The sequence below is a fragment of the Acanthopagrus latus genome, chromosome 4 (assembly GCF_904848185.1).
Source record: "Acanthopagrus latus isolate v.2019 chromosome 4, fAcaLat1.1, whole genome shotgun sequence".
NCBI classification, from domain to species: Eukaryota; Metazoa; Chordata; class Actinopteri; order Spariformes; family Sparidae; genus Acanthopagrus; species Acanthopagrus latus.
The window spans coordinates 32,099,658-32,127,097 of NC_051042.1; the positions used below are offsets into that span (position 1 = coordinate 32,099,658).

A 27,440-nucleotide genomic window follows, 5' to 3' on the forward strand; every position below is an offset into this window, starting at 1 on the left:
CAGTTTTGCTCACTTGTTCGACAAATCTGTCGGATAATATTTTCAGCTATGCTAAGAATGCTAATGAAAGAAAAAAATGTTTATCACAGATTTCAACATTTAGTTTTCTCTGTGATCTCATCTGTTCTGGACTATTCTTCAGTTCCTTTGCTATAACTTTTGCATCCCAACGATCAGAAGGAAACAGATTAATTATTTAGCCATGAATAAAGTTGGTGTAGTGAAACTGCACATACAAGTATAACCTGTGGGAAACAATAAACGGTTTATTAAATTTGACTGAGGCTTTTACATGCATGTCCTCATGACCATTAAATGTGGAGTTCTGTGTCTCTCCCCATTCATTTAGACCGGAGCCCAGTCTGGTCAGTCTGAAATAACTGCCTGGTGGTGCTGCCAAGATGGCGGCCCAGTGGCAAGATTTGCAAACACACAACTGTTGCATGAAGTTATAAAATGAGAACAACGACAGGAGCAGCCAGGCTACAGACCCAGTCAGAGGAGGAAACAACCAAAACTACGTCATCAATCGAAACAGTCATGAGTTAGTTATCTATCTCGCTGCGATGCTGCAGACTCGAGGCCGACCGACTCACGCTGTGGTTTACTACATTTTTCATGTTGCACGTTACGTTGATCCTATATCATCATGCAGCTCGGCTTTTCTTCTGTGGTTATGAAAGGCACGACTGAAGTAGTTCAGACACACGACTAATACAATGAAAAATTATTTTTCTGCAGCAAAATATTGACAAAAAAAAAAACACGTTGTCAGTTTTGTTAATGTGAGGCGAGCACGCCAACAACAAACTATTAAGTTTAATTTTTATCATCAATAATGTTCTTCGCTCCTCATCAGCCCACGCTGTGAGCAGACGTTGTTACCAGAGCTGTAGAAAGTTGGGACTATTGTGTGAATTGTGTTGGAAACATGTTTGTGTAGTGAAAATTAATCATGTGAACGCGGCGTGAGGATGAAAAAACTGAATGTGAAAATGTTAATCATGTGTCTTTGGCAGCATTTTTGCTGGAATCCATTAAATCAATTAAGAAAATCTGAATGATTCCCCCCCCCCCCTCCAGTCTGAGAGCTTCTCCATCCTGCAAAGAAAACGTCGCACAAATATCAGCCTTTCAAAAAGCCACGCTGGCTGAACCTTATGCTGCTCCGCGTCGTGTAGAGACTGACCTGGGCCTTGTTGCTGGACCATCTCTGACAGATCCCGCTGGTGGATGAAGAGAACCAGACCTCCAGCAGCGAACAGCAGGAGGAACCAGAGGGAACAGGGCAGCCTCCTTCTCCGCCCACGCAGGGAGTCCACCACTATCTTCCACTTCATCCACAGCATGATGCAGCACAGTCAGACGCTAATGTAATAAGTTCTGGAGGAAATCAAAGAAGGAACGGAAATAGAAGAGAGGAGGGGGGAGCGAGAGAGACGGACAAGAAGAGAGTGAGAAAAAAAAGGAGTATTTCATCCATGTGGAATAATACGAGAAGTCAAACAGTCGAAGAGGAAACAGCAGGGAGGAAAAGTAACTTTATATATTTACTCTCACGTGTCTCACGTTTATGCAACTTTATACTCTAAATATTTTTCTTTTTTAACTGATAACTTGATTTACTAGTTAAACCACCCACTAGTATGTAGTGGACTCCTCAGCTCTGGAATATCCTTCCAGAGGCCATTAGACATGATTAAATTATGGATTGTATTGTTTAGTTTTTTATATCGCTGTATGTCCCTTAACATTTGCTAAACACTTTCATGTTTCTGTAGTTTGATATTGTCTCATTATTAACATATGAGTGTGTTTGTGAAGCACTTTGGCGCAAAACTTGTTTGCTTTATACATTAAATAAACTTGAAAAGAGACATAATATAATTAGATTTGAATCTGTGAGTGTTTCTCTGCTTGCTTTTGTTTCTGATGTCTTATAAATGCATCTTTCTTGATGTCTTGATTTCTTATTTTGATGCATTTCATTGTATCTGTTAATCAGATTGAACTGCCTTGTGTCCAGTGCAGTGGTGGTATATAAATAACCCTGTCTTTCCTTAAAGCAGCATTATGTGCAACACCACTGTTGTAAATACAAATCTCAATTTGTCAGACATAAAGTTGGTGCTAACCAGATTTTTGCTGGTAACTGGCATCACTGATCAGCACAAAGACCAGGCGTCTCATTTTAGGTTACGGAAACACGGATGAACAAAATAAGCTCATGTATATGGTGGATGGAAATTCTAACACCGCTGTCTACGTCGTGACGAATCAAAGCTGTTCAAAAATTCAACATGGAAACAAGCTGTGTGGAAACAAGCTGTGCTAGAACCTTAATTCCCCCAAATAAAGCAGTCTGTCTTCTGTTTGTAAGGATAGAGTTTGGTCAACACAATATCAGCTGGACTGGCATGAGCGCCACCGGACTCTGGCCTCCGTCACACAGCAGAGAGGCCGACGAGCATCTGTCCACAAATTAATATGCAAATGAACTTTGGTGACTCCTCAAGAACAAGTTGTCACTGTAGAAATAAAGTATAATTGTCTCTGTTTTAGTAAAGTCAAGAACTTTCATTTTCACATAAAGCCAGACGCTATAAATGAACCGTCAAATAAAAAAATGTGACATGTTTCAACGCCGTGATGCTTGAACATACAGTGACTCCTGTCAAGATTTTTGGATTTTTATTTTCGACTTGTTAAGACAGAAGATAAACAGAGGAGATGAAATACGGCGTGATGCACAAAGACGCAGCTGAAAGAGAAATCCCAGGAGGCTTACAACAATGTCTCGCCACATAATCAAGGTAAGAAACAATAAAACAAAAGACACCAAAAGACGAAGACAAGACGGAGGAGAAATAATGAGTAAAGAAGAAAGTAAACTGAGTGTGCATGTGTATGTTCAGTACGTGAAGAGAGGAGTCATTTTTATACATGTATTTATTTGATTTCTTTCAGTTGATCATTGCTGGTGAGCATTTCTACTTTTACATGAAACTTCTGGGCTTTAATCAGCCTCAGCCACAGCAGAGGTTCAACAGGGTCTGCGCTTGCATTATAGTTACAACACTGCTCCACCCAGAGGAGAAGAGTTCAGCCTATTCCACGAGGACCAATTATCTTTTCGAGAGGAGATTTCATGCTTTAAAACTGATGCTGAAACTCCCTCGATATGTAATACATGATAATATCTTTTCACACAGGTTACTTCAGGTTAAAGCAGCTTCTCATCTTGTATTTAGATACATTAGAAACATGCAGCCTATTATATCAGAATCTCTGTATATAAAGCAACCGGTGTAATGGAGCGTGTCTACAGGTGTTGGGGAGCACTGTATAAAAGTATAAAACCTTTTGTGGCTTTAGAGGATGACAAATTGCCTTAGAGACATGTAATTCAGTGGTTTGGTTGCATTGTGGGTAATGTAGGCATCATGTTTTTGTGTTTCTGTTCGACTCATTACGGACAGCTTATGAACAAATTATCAAACTGCATGAAGCAGAACAGAGTTATCACCTTTTTTATTCAACACATTCTTATTCCTTTGTTGCCTACATTACCCATAATGCAACTCAGACACTCTGGAGACACTGGAGCCACAAAAGGTTTTGTACAATGTTTTCCACAGATGCAGTCGTGCTCAGCAAACCTGTAAACACACTTTAACATGTAAAATTGGTGGAGTTGCCCTTTAACTGTCCATGTCCTTCCCGCATGCTGTCAATGGCCGCCCGTCTATACGGGCTTTTATTGACATTTCTATATGAATAGTGGTTAATTCTGAAGGGAAACCACCCAGGCAATGATAAGAAAGGATAAGACACGTCATTAGATGGTGCAGGAGTGGAAATCTCAGCGCATAAATGTGATTATTATGCTTAATAACCCTTTATTTGATGCAGAGGAGAGACAGGAAATGAATTTATTGCTCTATATTTCTGCCTGTGTGTGTGTGTGTGTGTGTGTGTGTGTGTGTGTGTGTGTGTGTGTGTGTGTGTGTGTGTGTGTGTGTACAGTAAGTGCAAATCCCTGCTGAATTATAGTAGCTTCAACAAAGGTTAAATACTGACATTGAGATCAACACTATATTAAAATCTTTCTCCGTGTTAGTGATCTCTGTACAGTTGGTCATGTTTCTTGTTGTTGCACAGTGCGGATATGTTCCCCCATGAACACAGTGCAGTTAATAACAAGTGTGTGTGAGTATTGTTTGTTTGTTTTTTTGGTCACATCTTCTGCTTTTTTGTCTGATCTCCACAGCCGGAGCAGCAGAGAGGCTGAAGCTGATGAGGAGGAAATGCAGAACAGAGACGGAAAAAAGAAGAATGCTAATGCGAGATGAGGCCACATTTCCTCTTTCATGTGCTTATAAACCAGAAAAACTGCTGCGCAAAGACATAAAGTATGCATCCATCTTTGGGCGCATGGTTGCCATGCCAACTCTGGTTGCTAACCTGGAGACTCGCTACGAGCTGTCCGCCATCTTTATCCCCATGTGTTTACACCGGCTCGAAGAAAACCTTTTAATCAGCAGACATGCACTTCTATCTGTTGTATCAAAGCCATAACACTCACGAGGGTGTTCTTTACCGGGATTACAGGGACTTGAGCTGGTTCACCGCCAATACCTGTTGTATCGCCATCTTGTTCGTAATCCCCACCCCCCCCCACCAAAAAAATAAATAAATAAATAAAAAACTACAGCGTCTCTGGTGCTAATCTTGCAGCATCACACCACACTGATATAGAAGAGAAGAAGATATTCAGCTTTATCTTGTTTTTTTTTTTTGTTCACGAAAAGAAGTTTTCCCTCCGACTCGTTCACAGTCATGAAAGCGTCGAGTGCAGCAAAGCTTAAAGATGCGGTCCTTTCATTCTGTTTCCTCAACTGAGTTTGACCTTCTACATCCCTGTGTCATTCAAACTGACAGTACAAAACCACAGAATGTAACCTTATCACAGGAAATCATTCCACGCTTTCACTCCCATTTCAATTTTGTTTTGTGCACGGGGGTCAAGTAAACAACTGTCAGTTGTTTTTGGGCTACCAGAGATTTTTTTTATATATATATATATTTCTGTGAAAAAAAACAAGCATTCAGATTTATACCTCCTCAAGTGCACTGTAAGGAACTACTAAGGCGCACAAATTCAGCAAAGTGTTAAAAGCATGCACTCATGTCAGTGTTGATTCGAGGGATTTGAAAAGAGCGTGTGTTGACTTGGCCTCAAGCAAGCGGTCGGATTCAGCAGGTTCCTTCCTCGCTAAACTGAGATTGTGCCAATCAAGGCTCCTCACTGTGAGAATGCTGCGGTCGTTATTCTACCACCTCCATTTCCCGCAAGTTAAATCCCATAAAAGAAAAAAAAAAAACCAAATAGGTCAACTGTGAAAGCAGCTTATTATGATCAATATTTGCTGAAGTGATTACAGCCGCAAAGGAGGAAGCGAGGAGAAGAAGTTTAAAACGCAGAAAAGTCCATAAAGGAAGGAGGAGGATGGAGGTTGAGTTAATAAAGTTACAGCTCTTTTATTCTGTTCAAATCCAGCGTGAAACCAAAAGTTCGTAACGTTACAGTAATGTAGTGATTTTAACCCAACGTTTCATTAAACCTGAGCCAACCGCTTTCTCACCTTCACCTGTAGGTTTATGATCAAGGTCCGGTACACGCTGTAATGTCGTGTCGATATGCGGATGTGATGCACATTAAGTGTATTTCTCATCTTATCAGTAAAAGTGTAGCTAAAAATTGTAGTAGCATAAAAAATAGAAGTGAGATTGGAAGCAATATGATACAAAATGTAGCCATGTAAGATCCGACAGATAGGAATTCAACAGTATAAATGAAACAAAATAAAAAAAACAGCATAGTATTGAGTGTAAAATTGCTATATACACTATATACCAGTCAGGTAATTGGCCCCCTTGGTGCCCCCATGTTTGTAAAAACCCCCCCATGATAAAGTGCCCGCTAGAGTTCCACCATGTAGACATCATGGCCAGAGAAGACAGGTGGTTTGAAAGAGGAGTAAAAGAATCCATCTATGTCAAACTGGAACGACCGTCTTTGAACACAGCAGGCGGCCGACAATTACTTGTCACCCACCTACAATGCAGTACTGAGCTCCCTCCACAGCATTCACACCTGGACTCACCTTCCCATAGCAATGCACATGAAGACCGGCTGGATCAATCAGTACATTTACATGCACAGTTTATTCAGATTACAGCCATATTTCGACTATGCTACTCAATCGGACAACTGCAATCGTCCGAGTATACATGCCGATGAGAAAATCGAATTATGCATCTTAAAAATTCGATCATAGTCGGACTAACCCAGTAATTGTTTTTTCTTGTGTCACGTAAACGCACTGAATGACTCTGTGAGGACACTCCCACACAGGGTTTAAAAGCCTGCGACTCCCTTCCTGTCAGTAAGAACTGAAGAAGCCTCTTGGATGAGAGGTGAAACGTCCAGTTAGAGTCACATGTTTTCTGGTTTCTGACATCATAGCGACTGTCCATACACGCGTGGATGTCAGCGTCTCTAAATCATCATATCTATAAATGACAGTATTATACTGAACTATGTGGCGCGGCAGAGCTGAGAGAGTGAATGTGTTCTCACTGAACTTTACCTGAAATAATGGAACAAAAGATAAAAACAAAATCACCGCAGCTGTCACGACTTGACACAAACATCTCATTATGTTCAAACAACACTTCATTCTAAAGACACTGCCTTTGTACTTTACTTCCAAACAGATGTATATGCCAAGATGTGACTTAACGTGTCCCATTTTTTGCAACAAACGAACTGTTCTGTGTCAGAGCGATGATGTTTGATGCTCATGTTTAATACGCAGAGAACTGTGCTTTAATGTTTGGAGCAAATGAAAACCAAAGCCAAATAAATGCGCTGCTTATATACATTTCTTCACCTATTGCTAATGAAACATCTTATATTCTTATTACACAATATCTGCACTATAGAAAACTTTTAGTGGCCTTGTCGCTGTAGGATATGTTTCAAAAGAGCCACACAGAGACAACAAACTTCGTGTCGCTATAATACAACTCTTGAATCTTGTTCATGAAGCTAAGGTTTGACTGGTATTCTGCATTTGACACATCCTGAGGGAGCAGCGGGCACCGGTCAAGCCTGGGGACCGACTCCAGACCTCTGAGCGAGCGCCTTGATCAACGGCACTTAACCGAGAATCAACCTAACGTAAATGTTTTGATGGTGGGTGAAACGAGACTGAATGTAACCCCTCACTCTTCTCTGTTTCACATGGAAGTTTCCGAGCATTAGCGATGTCTGTGAACGGCTAACAAGCACAAGTCAAACTCTGCATGTGGGCTGAGAGCATCAGAACACTCACTGGTAAAGAAAAAGAAAACTAAATCCATTCTCACAAAGGTTGGGAGCATTTCAGATGACCTAGAAAATATTCTGGGATATTTATTTATTTATTTTTTTAATAGCGTTCATGTCTAGTCCCTGCAGTGTGTCAGTGGAAGGTAACAGTGCTGGCTATCAAACAGAAAAGACCGTTGCCAGGCCGGTTTCATAAATTAATGATCACGTGCAGGGGGAGTTTGACGAGGAGGAGAGCAGGAGCTGGTATAGGAATCGTGTTCAAAGCCTTGCTAATTGCCTTTATTTATGACAGCCGGTGATCTCTGGGATGAATTAATGCATTCGCCACAGTGCTGTGATGAGCCTTAGCAAACAGTGGAGGAGATCAGCTATCAGGCATGCTAACTCTCTCAGACTGCCACTTAGTGATAGAGAAGGCCTGTAGGTGTTTGTACAAAGGGATCACCCATTCAGCAGCGTGAAAGTAATGCACACGCAAACAATAACCCTGAATATATTCTTTATATAACTCTGAGGCAATAGCATGAAAAGGTGCTAGTGTATTAATGCTGCAACAAACTACAAAACCGTGCACTGTACGCACAAATTTAATACGTTGCACGCTGAGATGAAAAGGGCCATATTTTGATTAAATCTTTTATGCAGAAATATCAAACTGCTCCAGAAATACAGCCAGTACAACCTGTGCACACATGCATCAAACAGCACATTCAAACGCCAGTCAGTGCCCACACATCAACAGTGTGGGCATCTGGTTTTCACTTTCTAAATTTTTAAACTAAATTATGTGACGCATCCCTCTGTTTTCTGGTGTCGGGGGGTGGTGGGCATTAATGCTGCATAACTAAACCCCAGCTGTTCCTCTGGCTCCAGTCCCACCAACCCCCCCCCAAAACCACCAACTCCACCTTCTGCTTTGGAGCAAAGCCAAGTGAAGAAATCGTCACAAGTCAAAAGGCATTATGTAACGCATCTACCTGCAGTACAGTTAACTGCTACCGGAGTACCGCAGCACCAACAACATCTCCCAAACTCCCCCTCACCAAATGCGAAAGCTGCGTGACGGTGACCCCGGCACGCTGGCCTGGGGATAGCCACCAGCTCGGGCAGAGCAGGTGATGACAGCTCCAACACAATCGGACATGCTCAAATACAACACATCCTCGCCATATCGTGTCAGCCCAATGCCTGCCACGGGCTACTGCTGTGCTCCGCTGCACACCTCTCAGATGAGGTTACAGATTAGTTTCTGTTTATATGAGGGGGCCTCAGAGCAGCTCCACGGCCAGCAGAGTTGAGTAGATAAATTACATGCGAGCCTCGGACAGGAAGGACGACCAACTGTTTGTTTTTTCTTTTTTTGAGCGGGGGGATTGGTATCTTGTGGGTGATTCTGTAATTCAAGGTGATTTCAGATTTGTGTCCTCATACTTGCGATGTTAAGGATCTGCTCTTTTCACATCTTAGCTCTGGAGAAAATTGGGTTTTTTCGTGAGGATTCGGTGTCATCCAAAAAAAGCTTTTTGGCAGCTTTTTTTTTTTTTTTTCCCATTTCTAAAATTCAGTTCTTGTTAGATTGGCCACAGGGTCGAAACTGTTGCCCATTTTCTCTGCCAGCAACACACCTGACCCTGACACACCAGACAAATGGCTCATTTGGCAAACAGTTCGGCTGTATCGTCTAATGTTTTCATTACCATTTAAAACTCATATAATTACACTCAATGGGCTCCTCTTGGTAATGGCACACTGAAGCTCAACAACAACTCACAGCTAATTAAAAGCAACGTGCAGAAGGTCGCCTTGCTTTTCTGCGGGCAGAACACTCGGGTGAAACCATCTGAAATGTACAGAACGCGCTGTTTATATCTTCCATTAAATGCACTTCAGCCATGAAAGGAAGGAGTTGATGGAAGGGAGGAGACAGGCTGAGGAACCTGTACGCCCTTTCATACTGGGAGACAGATGGTGCAATGCTGGTGCAACTCAGTATTGAGGAGGTAGTCCTAATATTTTCTGCCTCTGGGCCTGTCAAAGGAGGGGCAAGTATGGAAGGATGGATTAAAAGAAAAATTTCACGGTGTGGACGAAGTTTGAATCGAGTGTTTGGAGTGTAAAATTCAATGAAACAAACACGTAACATCTCCCTGAATGTCTAGAATATAACCGACAAACAGACGCTCGAACACATCACATCGTTGCTCTTCTCTGGTGACATACTTCTGAATCTTTTGCCATCATCAGTCCTAATCAGCTCTCAGGTTTTAACAAATTGGACTATAGTCGGCGTAAGCTCGCCTGTAGGAGTCAAAATAATTTACACATTTAGGGGTTTAAACAATGGCTCCATGGTGAACGACTGGTATGACTGTGTGGCTGCATGACTGTGCAGTAGGTTGTGTCATTAGTCCACTGATTACCAGGATCTCCTGGACACCTGCTAACTGCTCTTAGTGATGCAAATACTAGATATTACATGCAGTAAAAGTGCAAACTACAAACTGCCATCAGTGGTGCATTAAGTATAACATAATTACATAATGTTCTGGACAAAAACGGGTCCAACAACAGATCATATTAATCTAGGAATTTAAGATGGATTAGCCGCATTAGCTAAAAGGCCTATATGTAAATACATATAAGCACACGCTGGCTGATGGAATTGCTTCTCAATATGTTAATGGAGGCAGTGTGTCTGTGTGCCAAAACAAACACTATACACTAAAAGATGTGATGGTGGCTGACGTGGTTTAAATGTCACTGAAAGCTTCTTTTTTTGTGGCGTCACCTTGGCCTCGTTTCTTCTACATGCTCACTCAAAGCACTTAAGAAGTCATTAAACCTCAATCTTTTGGAGAAAGGTCCTTCGGCTTTATTCAAGCATCCGTTAAACCTTGACCCGCTCAGGATTTACCGCCTCGAGCTCTGGCTACGTTCCCGCCCAAGTCCTCTGCACGGGTAAACACTCATTCAAATCGATAGTGCTGAATCTGTGCTGATCCCGCTCATTTTTCCTCACCTATTTTCTAAATTGTCAAAGGTTTTTTTTTTTTGTGCAGATTGCCAGGAGGTAGGTCAAAACCACATCATCAAGATCTGCTGGATGCTTGTGCTGCTTTGTTAATTCACTGGAAGCTTGCTGGTGTATTTTTTTTTTCTCTGTTTTTCTTTGATTATACGGCAGAACAAAGGAAATCTGGACTGTAAAAAAGCTTCTTACCTCCCAGCCCTGATTCTTGTCCACTAAAGGGAGTGAGGCAAACACAGCCAGTGATCAATGTGAACCAACAAAACAAACACACCCAGAACAATAGCCTCTCATATTTACCCTTGGAAATATTTCTGATTTAATTGCATGCCAGCACGTCTAGCCAGAGAGAAAAGGATCACATGAAAAATTACTCCTCTGCTGTTCGGTGAGAATTCAAAAATTTACAACCGTCGGTGGTGAGAAAGCACAGTGGCTACGTGACGCCCCGCTAATACAGAGGCATCTACAAAGCTGTCCTCTTCGGGTCTGTCCTTGAGTGAATTATGCTCTCAGCTCTCAATGAAAATGAAATGATTGTACCACTGAACGCCATAATGCTAATTAGAACATAATTAAATTGAAAGCTGATTTTCCCTCGCAGATGTGTTCAATCAGCATGTGATTAATGTGTAGAAATGCTATGGAGGGACAGATCGCAGAGCTCAAACGCGTTTTTCCCCCTTTTCTCGAATTCCTTTCATGTTCATCTCTAATTCTCATCCGAGCTCGTCGGGACCTTGGAAGTCGTAACGTTACATGAGAGACATTCATGTGTCCTTCATTAGAAAATGTAAGGGGGGCGAAATCCACACATAATTAATAAGCAAAGCCCTTTGAGACACTTATTTATTGATGTTGTAACAAATGTAATCTGTTTAGTGGTTTTGTTAGATGAATTGTTTGAGCATCATTTGTGCTCTGACCTAAAAAAAAAAAGACTAAAAAAAAAAGGGATTAAATGTGTAGCTTTAGTTAACGATAGCAACATGTTTCCCTCCAGTCCATGCATGCAATAAGTATTCAAAACCTCACTATATCATTAAATAGAGAGCATCCTTATATCCATTCATACAGTAGAGTGTGTTGCTGCTGCACTGAGATAAAAGAAGCAAGTGAAAACAGAAAAGTTAAAAAGTTTGGACCATTATTGGCAACAAATTATGAAACTAACTGTCTGTGGCTTGCAGATCTTTAGGACCGTTCATCCACTTCACACTCTACATGTTTGTTGCTGAGTGCCAAAGTAAGTGCGGTTTGGAATTTGGTGCGATTTGGACTCACAGCACGTTCAGTATTCATATATTTTGAACAAACTGTGAACGTCGCTGATCGCTCTGCAAACTGAAGCTGGGCTCACAGCTGAGTCACCTCATGTGATCTCATGGGGAAGTAGACATAAACAAAATGGAGGTTAGCAGCTCTTAGGAGGAAAGAATCAAAGCAGAATGTAAAAAAAAAACCAAGTCTAGCTTAGTGGGGAGGCAGGTTTCCAATATTGGAAACAAGTGAAGGTGGGACTGATGAGGTTCTGTTGACAGTAGTATGCTGGTCAGCTGCTCTCTGCTCTCTCATTGGTTGTTATTCTGATATCATCAGAGCAGCGCCGAGGACTCAGTGAGCAGTTCAGGCGGCTTAAGACTTCATCTGTAAACCCTTCACATGACCAGATTATCTGTGCAGAGCAGCAAGTTTTGAATGGGCACTGCACTAGTTATAGTTTTTAAGCGAGGATCTCTCGGATGTTCCGACAGTAATTACAGTGGTGTGCAACAGTTGCTGCGGAGAATTTGGTATGAAACTCCAAAGCATCATTATTTTTCAGTGACAAAAGAGTTTCAGCTGGTGGTTTGTCTCCCCTGAAAGTAATTTGTTTCCAACTCAGCTCATCAATTCTTCCATTCCAAACAAACAGTTGCTTTTCCCTGATAGTACAATACACCAGTGTTGTGGGAGTGGATTACTGCGTTAGACAGCACAGTGTGCCAGCATGTTAGACAGCTTTAATGCACAACAATGCTTTTATTTGTTACACTGAAAATACATTTTAATTCCTGATTTAAACATTTATGAAAACATGGTCCGTACAGTAAAAATACAACCTTCTGGAACAAAAAAAGTCAATCATCCTACTGTGAATAATCTTTGAGCTGAAAATCCCACAACAGAGTGATTTTTTTAGGCTTCGAACTGATGAGGTAAAAGCTGGGCCACATGAGACATGTGGATAATCTCATAACCTAAAGCTTCACAAGCAAATCACAAGGTATTTCCCCAAGGAGACGTGCCCGGAGCTGGGCGTGCATCTTCACAGTTGGCTTTGATATTTAGAGATCTGATATTTTATGCAGGCTGCAATGTGAGAATGGTGTTTTCAAACCGATAAAAGCGAAATCTTTTATCATTTTTCCAGTCACCGCGAGCAACAGTCAGCTTATTAAGAAGGTACACCACAGATTTGGCATTTTGTTCCTAAAAGCTTTTGGACTCACCGTGTTTGTTATGAAGAAATCAAACGTTGTCTTTACATGAACGTCTCTTCCTTCTGCCTACAATATCAACAATGCAACTATTAATGACTATTAATATGTTATTAATGGCTAATGTAGCCCTGAGCTAACAAAGGTTTGGTGAGCTCACTTTGTTTTAACTCTACACCCAAAAACTATTTTCATTTTTAAACTTGTTTTCTTCAAACAAAACTAATGTTTACTCAAGAAACATGACCCGAGGACATCAGACTTTCCTTTTAATGTGCAAAAATTGTGTGCATTTCCCTTTAATGCTGCTTGCAAACCCTGAATTTTCTGTGTTGTTAACAGTGGGCCACTTGCAAGAATTGCCCTAACATAAATCAAGGAGAGGCTTGTGTAGTTAAAGAAGCTCTGACAAACAACCATGCGAACAAAAATCGCTGAAAAAAAAAAAAAAAAGCCCGAAGAGTTTCAGATAAACAAGACAAAATCTATAGATCCGAGGTCCACACAGTGTCGGTAACATTGTGTCTCTTCCTGCTCTGAAATCACTTCACTATACATTGCAGGAAAATCTTTTTTCCGCCACCTATGCTGTGATCGGAGTCAGCAGCTCCAATAGATCACAATCAAACTGAATTAAGTGGAATATTCACTGCAGGACTTGCAAAGGGCCCGTCTGCAGGGCCTGTTCAGCTCAGGCAATAAGCATCACAGAGACAGACAGGAACCCTGAGGTCCCCCGTGGGTTAGCCGGTTTAAAGGGGCATTAAGAGCAGTTTTAAAACTCCTCCCACCAATAATTCATGAGGTCACTGACTACTAACCTGGCACGGTCTGTCTATAACGGCTGTGTGTTACATCAGCCGTTCTCTATTAATCTTACATCATCTTCATTTCTAACAATCCCCCTGTGACTGAATTATTATGGTCACTGGTGTGAAAGCAATAACACACAGTGCATCACACATGGCGATGACAGCAGTCCCACTGCGTCTGAGTTCAGCAGACACTTATTTTGTGCAAACTTGAATCTTGTTTTTTTTTTTTTTTCCATTCAGCATCATCCAACATTCGGACACGTGAGCCTTGAGCAATCATTTAACACCTGGGGGGATGATTTTGCATGACATTATCTATATTTTAATATGAATTCATTGTGTTAGGTTCACTTTCACGCAAATAATTTGATTCAAATAATAATCAAATTGAATGTTAGGGTTCTGACAGGGGGGAGGTCCAGGGCAGGGGTTCATGTTGTCAGTGCTACCAGAGCATGACCCTGCTTTGGTGACCCACAGGCTGAGAGACGCTCGGTGCCCTTTGCACAATGTGAAAGGTGTATGTTGACAATGTCTGTCGATATCGCTCAGTGTGCACAGCACATGAAGTCCCCGAGGGAGCCCGGGGGGTTTATGGGGCTACAAGACTGAAGCAACACAGTCATGTGTTTTCCTCAAGCGACCGTGTTCTTCAAGCAAATTTTTCAATTGACAGAAATAAAGACACAGTTTTTTCACCACTTGGTGAAAAAACAAGCACTCGTGAGGAGACACCTCGCTCTCTGCTCATGATTATATAGACAACCAGCCATTTTGAATCTTTTTTAAACGAGCGAGGCGTTGTCAGTGCTGAAATGAAACTAAAAAAATGAATAAACAAAGATTGAGAGATGTGAGTGGCTTAATTACATGCCTAAATAAATAGTAGCTTGGCAGCCCAAGACTAACTGGCAAATGTGCATTAATCGAGTCCTTCTTTCATTTTCATTCGTTTCAGATTTCCGAGGGGAATTATCAATGTGCACCGACCAAAATGCCTCTGAATGCAATTACATAGGCCTACAAACAATCAGAGCGATGAAGCATGAGCAACACATGCAGGTCGAGGCGGTGCTTGGTTCTCTTTCAAGCAGGAAAAAAAATAAATAAATGGTGGCCTGGTCAAAAGAAAGATCCAGACGACGCAATAACAGAATATTAATTAGAGCGTTATTTGATCTGAGTACGGTCCTTCACTTTGGATGCAACTGGATTGATCTAGAACAATCAGAGCAGTGAAAAGAACTGTGACATGTGAGTTTTTCGCATCTGTGTCAGTGACGCTCTGCTGTCAGTCATTGTCTCAAACCCGCCCCTACATTAGAACAACAGTACCGCAACTGACCCAACACAAACCAAGTCTCAGGGAGGTCTGTCTGAACAGGAGGGGGGTCCAGATGTATCTGCCAGATCAAATAAAACATGCTCAGAAGATTCCTCTGGTTATAAATCAGTTATATAGAGGCTGGGACGAAAAGAAATGCAGAGAGAAAAGAAAGAACCGAAGGTCGACGGCGGAAAACATCTCATAGTAAGAGGAATTTAAAGTCAAAGTCAAATTCAATCAAAACTAAACAGCAAAGTCCTCTGCAATGTGTCCGCGGTGCATTCATGTGCTGCTGTGAAGCTCCGGACACGAGAGACACAACTGCCCATTTGAAATATTGTTTGAAAAAAGGCTGCAGCTCATCAGCCAGCTGTCAGAAGGTCGTATCCTCGGTACCAAGATCACATCACAGCAACTCACATAACAGCTCGCTGCACATGTTCTCAGCCAAATGTGATAAAGCATGCAAAAACACCTGCACGGCGCCTGAACTCCGATGTAAAAGATGCATGAGTGAAGAAGAAGAGGAAAAGGTGAGTTTCTGTCCCTGACGGTTCAGCAGCACCGGAGAGAGGCTGCTAATTGACGAAATGTGACATGTTCAGCCAACCACAGGTATTGATCGGTAGCATCTGTGCAGTGGTTTTGCACCTGAGAACGACCAGGTACAGTGCGTGGATTGTTTTTCCTCGATGCTGAGAGTGGCAAGCAGTGTTGGGGAGACTTAAACTGCATGTAGTCGAACTACATGGCTTGACTACAATTTGCTGTATTTAAAATACAATTACAATTAGCTGCTAGTTAAACTACATTCATATTTTGTGCTGCGTCAAGTATTTCAACCACTTTTTGGGTCATTTTTTGTAGTTAAACTACTCAATTTACAAACTACAATTTTGGCAAATAACAATTTTTTTATTATTAAAAAAAAGACCTATATAATATAAATGTTATTTTATTTTTCTTGACATGACATGCCAAGCCAACGCTGCCTCTGACTGGCTTGCCCTCGCAGCACTCGAATGCTTATCCAGCCAGTGCAGCATGTGAGCGGCTTTTTAGTGTTAAAGATGCCAAACAGAACCGGCTGCCTGAGAAAAACTTTGAGAGGCTGCTCATGTGTCGTGTCAACAAGCGACTCTGCCCTGGCATCTAGTTCGAGTGTTAGTGCCTCGGAAGTTCCTGTGAGGTTGACCAAAAATGTCAGCTTTTCTTTAAAAAATAAAACTTGAGTTAAGAGGCATATTTCTGCGAGCATGTGAATTTTTTGTAGGCTATTATATTTCGTTTCATATACAGCAGATGTTGATATATTTAACATTTAACACCAAGTTAAATGAGTATGATGAGTGCAGGTAGTTGCTAAAGCTACTTTTTTTAGCAGTAGTTTTACAAACTACATTTCTCCAGGGGTAGAAATGTAGTTGGCTCCAAGTTCTACTTACTACGCTTGCAAAGTAGCTTCCCCAACACTGGTGGCAAGTTACGTATGAATGGTGTTCATCACTTTGACAGACTCTGACGTGAATTTTCCCCGAGGCTTATAAAGGAATCGTCCTTTATTTGTGCGATCGGGGCTAAAACATGGCAGCAACAGGGGCGGCGAGGCTCAGACGGCGGAGCAGGTCGCACACTGATCACGTTTTCTCATTAAGTATATACATGGTGCAGGAGCTCTCGTGCTGAAGCCGTGCAATGCATTGATACCACAAAATGTCACCCTGGATTTATGCATCCAGTTCTCTAACATTAAGACTAAATAAACCAGCAGTGACCTTTCCTCACATTTGCTCCGGCAGCGTACGGAGTGTGGAGGCGCAGCATTAATGGGGATTAGCATGACCGGCGGGACATGTGTTACAGAATCGATACTCCTCTAAACTTCAGAGTGAGAGGGGGGAAAAAAAGTGTCTAGACAACAATCTAACGATTCCATGTCCATCCTTAAGAGTGGGGATACTGTCACCACAACACATTTACAGCTGATGCGATCCTGCAAACTGAGATTACTGTCTCAGAGATTATTTTTTGAGGGCTTTCTTGATTTTACTTGATAGTAACAGCTGAAGACAAAGAGGAAACAGATCGAGAGAGAGAGAATTGGATGACATCCAGCAAGACTGGTGCACCGTCTCTACCGGTTAAGCTAGCGAACCGTGATGCCCCAATTCTTGAGTGATTTTTTTGTTTCTTCTGTCAGTAGCCGCCATTTTTGCCACTATTATGCTTCTGCAGCTCGTCTGTCATTAAGTCACTGGATCACCTTATAGAAATGATGCCACATCCATCATTTACATGCAAAAATAATGAAAAATACACTTTTTTTTTTGTTGTTTTTTTTAAATAAACTGTAGAGGCTTCTCAGACCGGGGTTTGACGCCTTCCTTCCTTCTCTGCAGCTTGTACAGCTCATCAGTGAGCCTGGGCTGTTTTTATACCCCATTCACCACTTGTTTACTTGTACATAATGTGCACATGAAATGAATTCTTCAGATGGGAACTGTGCAGTCAAACAGACAGAAACTAGAAAATGGTAATACTGCTTGAGTGTTTTTGCTTGAGTGTAATTTTTGTTCCATCAGTTTTTTTGAGAGTGGAAATGGAAACTGCCTCGATAAAAAGTACAAACTACTTTGGCGCAGTCCTGTCGGATATTTCGAGGTTGTTTCCGTTTCATGTTGCATTTTTATCTTTCACATGTATTTTGGAGACTGTGGTGAATCATTCAGAAAATGCAAGTGGATTACATTTCTCTCCCTTGAAAGTGTATGTCCGCTGCAGGATACACAACACACACATTTATTGATGTTTTAAAAGCAGATTTTAAAGATTCCCCCCCGCCACACACCCCACCCCAGGGGAACATCATGACCCAAAACCACCGGAGCATTTGAGGGAGAAATGCACTTTAAAAGATTATTTTTATAGTATTGTGCTTTATCTGATAGCTCACAGTGACGATCACTCAGGAGAGATGAGAAAGGATGCATCTGAGGTTCAAGGATGATTTGGAATTGAATATGCTACGCCTGAGCCGATCAACAGAGAGGGCAGCACAAAATATCTTTGGGATACAAGGATACATCAGATGTCTCTGCAGTAGTTAACAGGTGTTTATCAGCTGCAGTCACCAGGGATGCCAACATGTCACCTGGGTCAACATGCTGATTTTCACCCCTTTTTCTGTTGTGATGCAGTGACACAGGTTGAACTTCTGGATGTTGGTCCATAAACGCTTTTTCAGAAATTTCCACTGAGGTTAGGGGATGAACATTATTGTGTTGGCACTGAGTCTGAAAGAGAGACTGAATAAAAAGACATGAACCACCGGAAAGATTGTCATTGGCCTTCAGAACCTTTCATTGCTGCCCATTTGCTCCTCTTAACAGAGATTAGACGATGCCTCACTACTTAGCTGCTTCCTTTATCAGTGCCGGATGAAAAAGATGCGTCTTATTAAAAACATGATTGATTAAACAACATCCTTGAGTCTGATAACGTACGTGATCTCTTTCTTTCTGCTGCTTCCTGTCTCCTGTTCTGGCACATATGTGACATTAAACGTGACACCCAACATCCATTTTCCTTTCTTCCTTTCCTAAATTATGTACATCTGGGTTCCTGGTTGCAAGTCAGTCCGAAAAAATCATTATCGTTACTTCCCAGCTGACCAGCAACTAAAACAAGACAATGGATATACAAAATCTAGGAGGGCTGGGGGCATTCTTTAAGGTAAAATGACATATTTATTTTTACCATATTCCTTTTGTATCTCTAAATATAATCAAATTGTACTGTAAGCTAGGAGGTGGCTCAATGCTAACGTTAGCCGTGTAAGAAAAGCTAACTGGATATCAAATATATCTGCTTCTACCTTGAGATGTCTGACGACCAGATTTTCACCATCCACTGTCATTTCAGCAACTCAGCAATCACAATTTCAATAAAAACATGCAGTTATCTGCTAATTTGACCGCTAAAATGGCAAATTCAGAAGTCCCCTACTTATCAGATGTTTATAGTTTTATTAAGTATTAACATTTATGGTCTGACATGTGTGTTTTCTTTCTATACTCCCAAAATCCTGCTCACAATACTAAGAAGTTGCACCCTACATGTCTTTAAACCTCTGTGTTGTGCTGAAAAGCCAGATGTTGATGTCAGCGGACTCCATTTCCAAACATTAGTGGTGCAAAGAGAAGACATGCGCTGAGATGAGACGAGGGCCGTCGAGAACAAGCATAAAGTCACATCCGTTGGACTGTCGAGGAAAATCTGACCTTCAACAACCTCAACAAACCGCCCACTGATGGTGAAGCCCTCGTCTTCTCGTCACATTACAATCTGCTCACAAAGGAGCGGACGTGTAAATCGCTTTGAATTGTCACATAGAGCGTCTTTAAGTAAGTAACAAACCTGACAGCAGCGAAGGCTGTCATTACACACTCATGGATTTCTAGTATAAAATGTGATGTGAATGTATTTTCAATTCATAACAGCTCTGGAGTTAAACAGACAGCGGCGTCATTCACTGCAGAAATGTAAATAATGTGCTTACTGTCGGGCCAAAGTAGCCGTTTTCCCCAAAGGCAAGCACAGCGCTAGAAAAGATAGCAGCCAGAAAGTATGAATTATGTGCATGCATTAATATATTGTCACTAAACTTAACCACTTAAATGAATAAATGCACTATTCCATCCTCCATCCTCTCCGGTTAGGTAGGCACACAAATGAAAACAACGGGAGCCTCTTGGTCCTGAAAGTATCACATTTTTACGGAGCGTATGTTCTTCTTCTCCTCCCCGCCTGCTGGAGAAATCTGGCGCAAAATGAATGCACTTGATAATGCAGGCCATATTTCACAATAGCTATGAAATTCAATTCAGACGAACAGGAGACGCCCGCGGTTCTTGCAATTTAGGGAGGGAGAGCTCGGAGTTTAAGAAAAGAAAAAAAAAAAAAATCACTGGACTGTAGCCAATTTTAGAAACACATTCCCATTACTCTGAGTTCCTCTCTGGTAGATTCTGAATGGGACGGGAGTGTTTCCTGTGATTAATTTGTCAGATAGGCTGGTCGCAAGTTGCTCAGCGTCTCTAATAATATTGAAATATGGAATGTGGAAAAGGCAGCGTGGCACATTCATGAGATGTAGTAGTAAAAATTGGTTCCCACCAAAAAAAAAAAAATGCATGCCAAAAAAATAAACCAATGCAGAGCGAGGAATGTAGAGAGCGAAGGTTATTAAAATGTGATTCGCTCAAACACATAATAAGTATAAAATGTTCTTAGTCTCCATCTGCTGCTGCCTGTAACAAGGTAATTTCCCCTCATTTTTTCTCAGTCAGTTCTGCTCATGATTTATATGCTAAAATATGAAAATGTACAGGATTTTTTTTTTTAATTTTTTTATTTGGGTGCCAAAACATTTGCCTCCATGTGAGGAAATTTTCAATTTTCAGCCAGCACTCAACAACGCAGAGAGGCAGGGAGTTAAAGGGCATTTCTGACAGAACACATGAATATTGATGGACGCAAATTAGTCGGCGCCGGGAATCAAACCTTTGGTCTGACGGTCGTCGGATGCTGTGGCGCCGCCATTTAAACCCGCTGTGGTTACGTTTTCATTCCAGCAGAAGAAATGATTAAAAACGAGAACACGCTGAGGGAAATTCATCCTGATAATCTCAGTTGGAAACTTTTTTTTTAATTACACCACTGCTGAAAAGTTTTGTTTCTCTTCTTTCATTCAATAACGGCTGTTTTGACATGAAATTAAAAGTTTAATTCAGACACTAAATCAATTATTTGAATTTGAAATAGCTCAAGCGTAGCGAGGGGGAGAACTGATGTAACCAGTTTCAATCTGAATTTGTTTTCCAGTCCAGGAAAAAAACAAAAGCAAAACATAGGTGACCTTTAATTATCACTGAGCCACAATAATGGATGATATTCACACGGCGGCCTTTTTCCTCTGGTGTCGCCTCAGGGTGAGAAGCTGAAACTCTGGAATAAAGTTGCACTGTTTTCTACGAGGTCGCGAGCTGTTTAAACTTAAAGTATCTGACAAGAGAACTGCAAACATGATGGACAGTGAAAGTCTGGATGGCCATCAGGCTGTATTTCGGGATAAAACAACATATTTGAAAACCCATTAGCTAACGTTAGCATTAAAGCACTTTCTGAAGTGCTTTTGAATCTTTGCTAAAGCAACAAGCCTTTTAATTCCAGACCACTTGACACAGAAACAGGAACCTGTTCCTCTTTAATGGACTGTTGCTCAGAGGTCATGTATCTTTCTTTCTTTCTGTCCTCTCAGCTGCCTGGATGAGACATTTTTCAGCGCTTTGTTCTCCATGCACAAAACAGTTTTTCCCTTTTTTCCTTTAGAAACCCTCGACACAAAACAAGCATTCACGAATAATCCTTTCAGACATGTTGCTCTGCTAAATCAAGCCTTTGTGGACATCTCAAAACATTCGTTATGCTCTGCGGACTAAATCAAAATATGCCGCAGCGAGAAAAAAGTTGAGATGTAAAGAATCGCTGCATCACTGTATATGTGTATGTAGTCTGTGGGTTTGATTTATGAATATGTCACTAGAAATTACAAGCAAAGAAGACGTTACTGAAAGTGAAGATGACACCCGCGATCGAGTTTGATCGGAGAATCTGCAAGATGTCAAAACACACACAATGTAACGCTTCTTTTATCGACGCCCGGTTGCCAGTGGGAGTTAAAAGATTGCTGAATAAACCGCTGAGGGGAAATCAATCAACTTTTCTATTTCACCGTCCTTTTAATATCTGCTCGGGCTTTTCGATGTACATCCTCCATACAAGAAGCCCAAACTGACTGACTCTACTTAAGACGTGATGCAAACTAATCATTTCTATAGCTGATATGTCCTGACGGGCGTATTGAGGCGGGCTCGAGCATTACGATACAGTGGAAGCTACTGGTGTCGTCTGCTCTGATGAGGGATTATTACTGTTATTACTACCGCTGTAGTCTGGTGATAGTGAAACCATCTTACTGGACAGTTCTGAGACCCCCTGCTGTCTCCGGCCTTTGCTCCCAGTTGCTTTTATTCAGCGTCAGACCCAGTCGCCTGCACTGCAACAATTCATTAGCTTGCACTGTGTTTATACTCGATCCCAAGTCGTTTCCGATGTCAAACAGCCCTGTTGATGTTTTGCTCTGCAATTAGAGTGTCGGTCCGGTTACTGTCTGTCTGTCTTGTAATGTCACCAACAATTAACGATGCCGTCGTACAGCTGCACCCGCTGCGGTGAGTGTAAGAGTGATTCTCATTCTTTAGACGCCTTTGTGTAAAAAAAAAAATAAATAAAATGTTGTAACGAGAGTCCGGAGCGACGCATGCAGCTCTGCGTGCGTTGAGATGAATGCAAACATCGGCGTATTAACATGCTCACAATGACAATGTTCAGCACGGGAACTGTTTACCCTGATCACCATCTTAGTTTAGCACTGAACAGGTACATCTGAGGCTGATGGGGGATGGTGTTAGTTCTGCAGTCACAAACAAATTATTGACCAAATTAAAGCTGTTGTAAGCATTTTTTTTTCTCAGTAATACTCAATCAATACTGATCACTGTTCTGCTCATGCCCACTTTATCCAACCACAACAAAGGACTCCAGGAAGAGGCGGTCCTGTCTGCTCGGGGGGACACACAGAGAACAATCCACCTGTTTACTGGGAATGGTGGATAAGGGTCAGCTAACAACTCCAGCCCTCCCACAGACGGCTTCTACCACCTGTGACGAGTATCTGCGTTCTCCCTTTCCTACCTGTGCTCCTCTTTTTCAGGTTCCTCCTGATTGTCTGGCCCCGCCCACCTCGTTGAGGGGTTAGTGTCACCTGTTAAGAGCTTTTATAAGCCAGGTGATTCCAAGATGGCTCCCTCGCTCCCTCCTGGAAGGCTGGTGCCTCGTTGGGCCCTTTGTTTTGGTCTCGTCTGGGTTGTGATTATGTGTAGTTAGCCTTGGTTCACGTTAAATAGTTGATAGTTGACCCACAGTTTCACTGCAGCCAACAGCCATCATTCACTCCTGACTTTACACCTCATAAATGATTTGGTTTACTTAAGCGGTTACTGTGTGGAGCTCCCGTCTTTGTTGTGCTCCCGACTGAGCCGAGCGTCACACTCCAAACAAGTCAAAGAAGAACTCTTGAAGAAAAGAGCCTTGAAATAAAAGACAGGGTCATGCGAGTGTGGCTCCACAGAGAGGAGGAAAGTGCTAAGCGTAAAAAAACAGACAGGAAGTTAGTTAAAACAACAACAACAACGCTTACAGCTGTTTTAACATTTGGCCTGATAACGGTGTTTCATCCTGTGGGAAATGTTTCTAGCAAAAATCCATCTTGATGTATGAAACTGAGAGCCCTCACCTCGCCCATTTAACCTTCTTTAATTCAGAAAGTCTGGTTGAAGCCTGAGGCTCGAGCGCTGGTTAACCCCGCTAACATCTGACCTCCGACGCCCCCCAACAACCCCTCGTCCACCGACCGTGGACGAGAAGCTGCGGCTCCAACTCCAATCATCATTTTACCGACAGTGCAACGGCAGCTCTATTATCACAGGAAACTTCCCGCTTTGTTAGATTTCAGTTGCACCTTTCGACTCAAGGCACAATTCATCCATTCGCTCTGAACTTGACTCAGCAAAAAAAGAAGTAGGACTTGCAAAACTTTGGTGGTTAATTAGCAAAAAAAAAAAAAAAAAACCCTCCAAAATGGCAGAGGAGAGTGGGTGTTTGAACCTTTTATACAAATTGACTGAATCCAGAAGTAGTTAATCAAGTTTGCTTGTACATCGCTCACAGCGTAAAGTGACTCAAGGTCAACCTCGCACCAAGAAGAAAGTTCAGCCGACCAAATTAAAAAATCCTCAAGGTGTGCCCATTAACTTGAAGAACACCAGCCACTTTTCAAAAAGGACAATTATTATTTCTCGGCTACTCCGCGGGCTATAAAAGAGAAACCCGGTTGACATTAAGAACTCAAAGCCGGCTGGGATTGTGTTGGTTTGATTAATCGACATTAATATGCTCGGCGGAAAAGAGCAGCGGATAAATCAGACTGATTACACCTCTGCAAATAGGTCCCATATTTTACTGTAACTCACAGGATTAGTGTACATTATTGACCTTTCTACCTCGTCTCTGCTCTGTAATTGTGACGACAGGAATATATATCTCACTGTAGCAGCGCCGCATCAGTCATCTGCACAATCAGCGTCACAGGGTGGAATTATTTTCAGCGTGTGGTCTGATGTTACAGCCACACAGAGGACATCACTTCAGATCCTCCGGACGGTCGAGTTTATCTTACAACATCCTCACTGTTATTAGGTCAAAAGGAAAAGAGACACCCTGATATTCTTAAAATCAAGCAGCACACAAAAAGAGATATTCAGACTTAACAGCCACACAATTTTAATCTGAAAATGGCTTCGATCCTTTAAAGAAAGCTTTAACAATAATGACCTCATGCTTCAGGACGAGTATCATCAGGGGACCTCGTGTGATTTAGAAATTACAACCCGACGCTTGTGTTTCCTGTGGCGCAGTCATACAGGATAAGTGTATTCTGTAAATTACTGACTTTATCTCCTGCATGTGACGTCAGCTCCTGCTAAACTGGACTGATATTCACAGACTGGAATTTACAGGATTAATGACAAACACAAACGAAGCCTCATTCATTTCAAGACAGACCACAAGCTTCCAGCTGTCAGGCGAGAGCGCAGACACCGTCATCAACATAAAACACCAAAAGTCTCCCGCTGGTTAAAGTACAGATTGAAACTTTGCTGAATTTTTCACTTGTGGATTGAATTTCGTGTCACTTCCGTTTTTCCTGTGCTGCACTCTGTGGACGGTGCCTCCGTACTCGCCTGACTGGCTGAATTTGCTCCCAACCTCCTCCGTCATCTCTTAAAACATCAATATAGCCGATCACACTGCACAACAGCTGAATGCTTTTCACCACATCATGAGCCGTGGTCAAATTTTCATAGTTGTAAAGTTGTCCGACAGCAGTTTTGGGAGAAACACAAACCCAAATCATGGATATGCAGTCTAATCTCACCACCGGAGCTCTGTGTGTTTGGTAATTTTGCGGTGGAGTTTTTGCTTTACAGTTTAGAGACATAGCAGACTCATTAAGATCACAGACATCCTTCACATTTATTACAAATTACCAGAGGGCTGCAGGTTGTACTGGCACCGTGCAAATAGGGCTTTAAACTCACTTTAACAGCAGCATCTGAACCTCAAGGCTAAATGGTGAAAACAGAGAGAAGGCTGCCAATTTGTGTAATCAGCCCAGAGGAAACCTGGGACAGACACTGAATGTCATTCTTGTTTGTGCAGAAGAGAACAGAAAGTGCTGTGACTCATTGAATCTTTAACTATTCTTTGATATATGAAGTACAGTCCTGTTCGCGGCTCTCTGATGTCGGGATGCTTCTTCATATTGTGTTTTGATGTAATGCATTGAAGTGTTGATATCAAGTGAATCTACCCGTCCTGTAAGCTGATGTCTCTCTGCCTGCAGGTTTACTGAGCGTAATGACAATAACATAAACATTTTGAAGGAACTAAAAAGCATGAAAAAAGTGTCACCAACTGCAGAACATGTTTTTCTTTTGTTAGTTTGCTGCAGGATCTCTGAGAGGACGAGTTAGAGCACCTTTCATTTCATTCTGGACCTCAATGATTGAGCTTAAAACTATGATGCTCGACCTTCCACGTGTCAGCTTTACACACGGAGACATATGACATATTATACATGATATCACTTTCGGACGTCTGTGAGAAAGTTTGGGTAAGTTTAGGCACCAAATCTATTCAAGTAAGTTTAGGAAAAGATCATATTTTGTGGGGAAACCCTGGAGACAGCCCTGTGTATGACCCATCCTTTCACCCTGACCACCGCCAAACACCAAAGACTTTTCTTTGTCTTTACACTGCAGCACTAGCGGGGCGCTTCAAGGAGCGATGCCAGAGGCTACAGCTTGAAATTTGAAGTGTACGACCGCTGAGCTGACGTTGAAAGTGACATCAGTAAATATCTGTACAACACTGAATCTTAATTCTTTTCCGTAGCTGCTGAGATATTTAATTGTGGACCAAAGACAGAACCGTCCCTTTTTAACATAATTCTCTCTGTTGCACCTCTCCACAGTCACACGGTGACGTCACAGCTGCGCCATCACATGACAGACGTGTTAACAAAGAAGAGCCGAGGATCAGGGTTTGTTTGTTCTTCAATAAACAGGAGGGGAGTGTTTGTCTGTGCAGGAAAGAGACGAAGAAATTGAAGTGTGATTACAAAGTGAGACCTAGCGGGAAACCGCGGCTCGCTGCGAGAGGCAGCAGGTATAAATATCTCGGGGTATGATCCCACTATTCCAGCGCGCCGCATCGTGCCTCTCTTTTCCTGAAGTGCATTTTCTCCTTGTGTGTGACTGTTTCATAAGAAACAAATGAACTGGATCACATCATGAATTATGGATGCACGTGTTGCCGGCTCAACCTGCACATGACCTGTTTTATTTTTCTCGACTTATTTAGTACGATGAGCAAAAAAACTCTAATGAAAAAAACTGGATCTCTCCTTTTTCATTACTCCACTTACAGTTGTCTTGGTAACTGGTGGGATATTGTTAAAATGTATTGTTGTTTTTTTGGTTTAATACGGCAAAATAAAAAGTGTTATTTAATGGCTTTTGTGTGTCTTTAATCAATCAGCCAAACGCAGATATGTTTCAGTAGCACTGTTCAGCAGGAGATGAATCTCCCCTAAGGTTTTACAGTTAATGTGCTGATATAATCTTTACCACTGCTGCGTTTGCTGTTAAGAATTAAGAAAAGAAATCAACGATTATGTGTGTTTTAATCCATAGTGGCTTAGTGTGTCACACTGTGACATCCTCTGTAAAACGGAAACTATGTCTTGTCGGCATTCGCTGATTTATGTAGGGACGACACAACCACGCCGCCAGATGAACCGTTGAGTCTTTATATTCCCAGAGAGCTATTTTCTAAATCAAACTTCTTCTGTCGTCTCTGTTCATTTCCCATCTGACGACCCTTTTGTTTGGGAGAAAAAAAAAAGCACACATTTTTCACTTCGTGCGAAGAGAAGATGGTCGTATTTCAAAGTCCATTTTCATTTCCACAAAATTCCAGGAGACCAGAGGGAAGACAAGGAAAAGAATCTGGCAGAATGTGGCCGTGACCTCGGCTGTAACTGAATCATTTCACTCTCAGCGGTTGAAGTGTGAGGATGTTTGTGTTATTAACTCAGCGTTACTGAAGCCCCCAGTTTTGTAGTAAAATTGTAAAAATACAATCAATG

General features: G+C 41.8%; 1 protein-coding gene across 4 annotated transcripts in view; it reads right to left on the bottom strand.

Annotated features, from left to right (window-relative positions):
* The window catches only part of LOC119018753 (carbohydrate sulfotransferase 8-like), a 181,766-nt gene that overhangs the window by 136,723 nt on the left and 17,603 nt on the right, over positions 1-27,440 (bottom strand). For all 4 annotated transcript variants that reach the window (XM_037096670.1, XM_037096668.1, XM_037096667.1 and 1 more), the window contains exon 2: positions 1,190-1,383. In XM_037096670.1, the coding sequence (XP_036952565.1) occupies positions 1,190-1,349 (160 nt within the window). In that variant the 5' untranslated portion in view covers positions 1,350-1,383. The remainder of the gene's footprint in view (positions 1-1,189; positions 1,384-27,440) is intronic.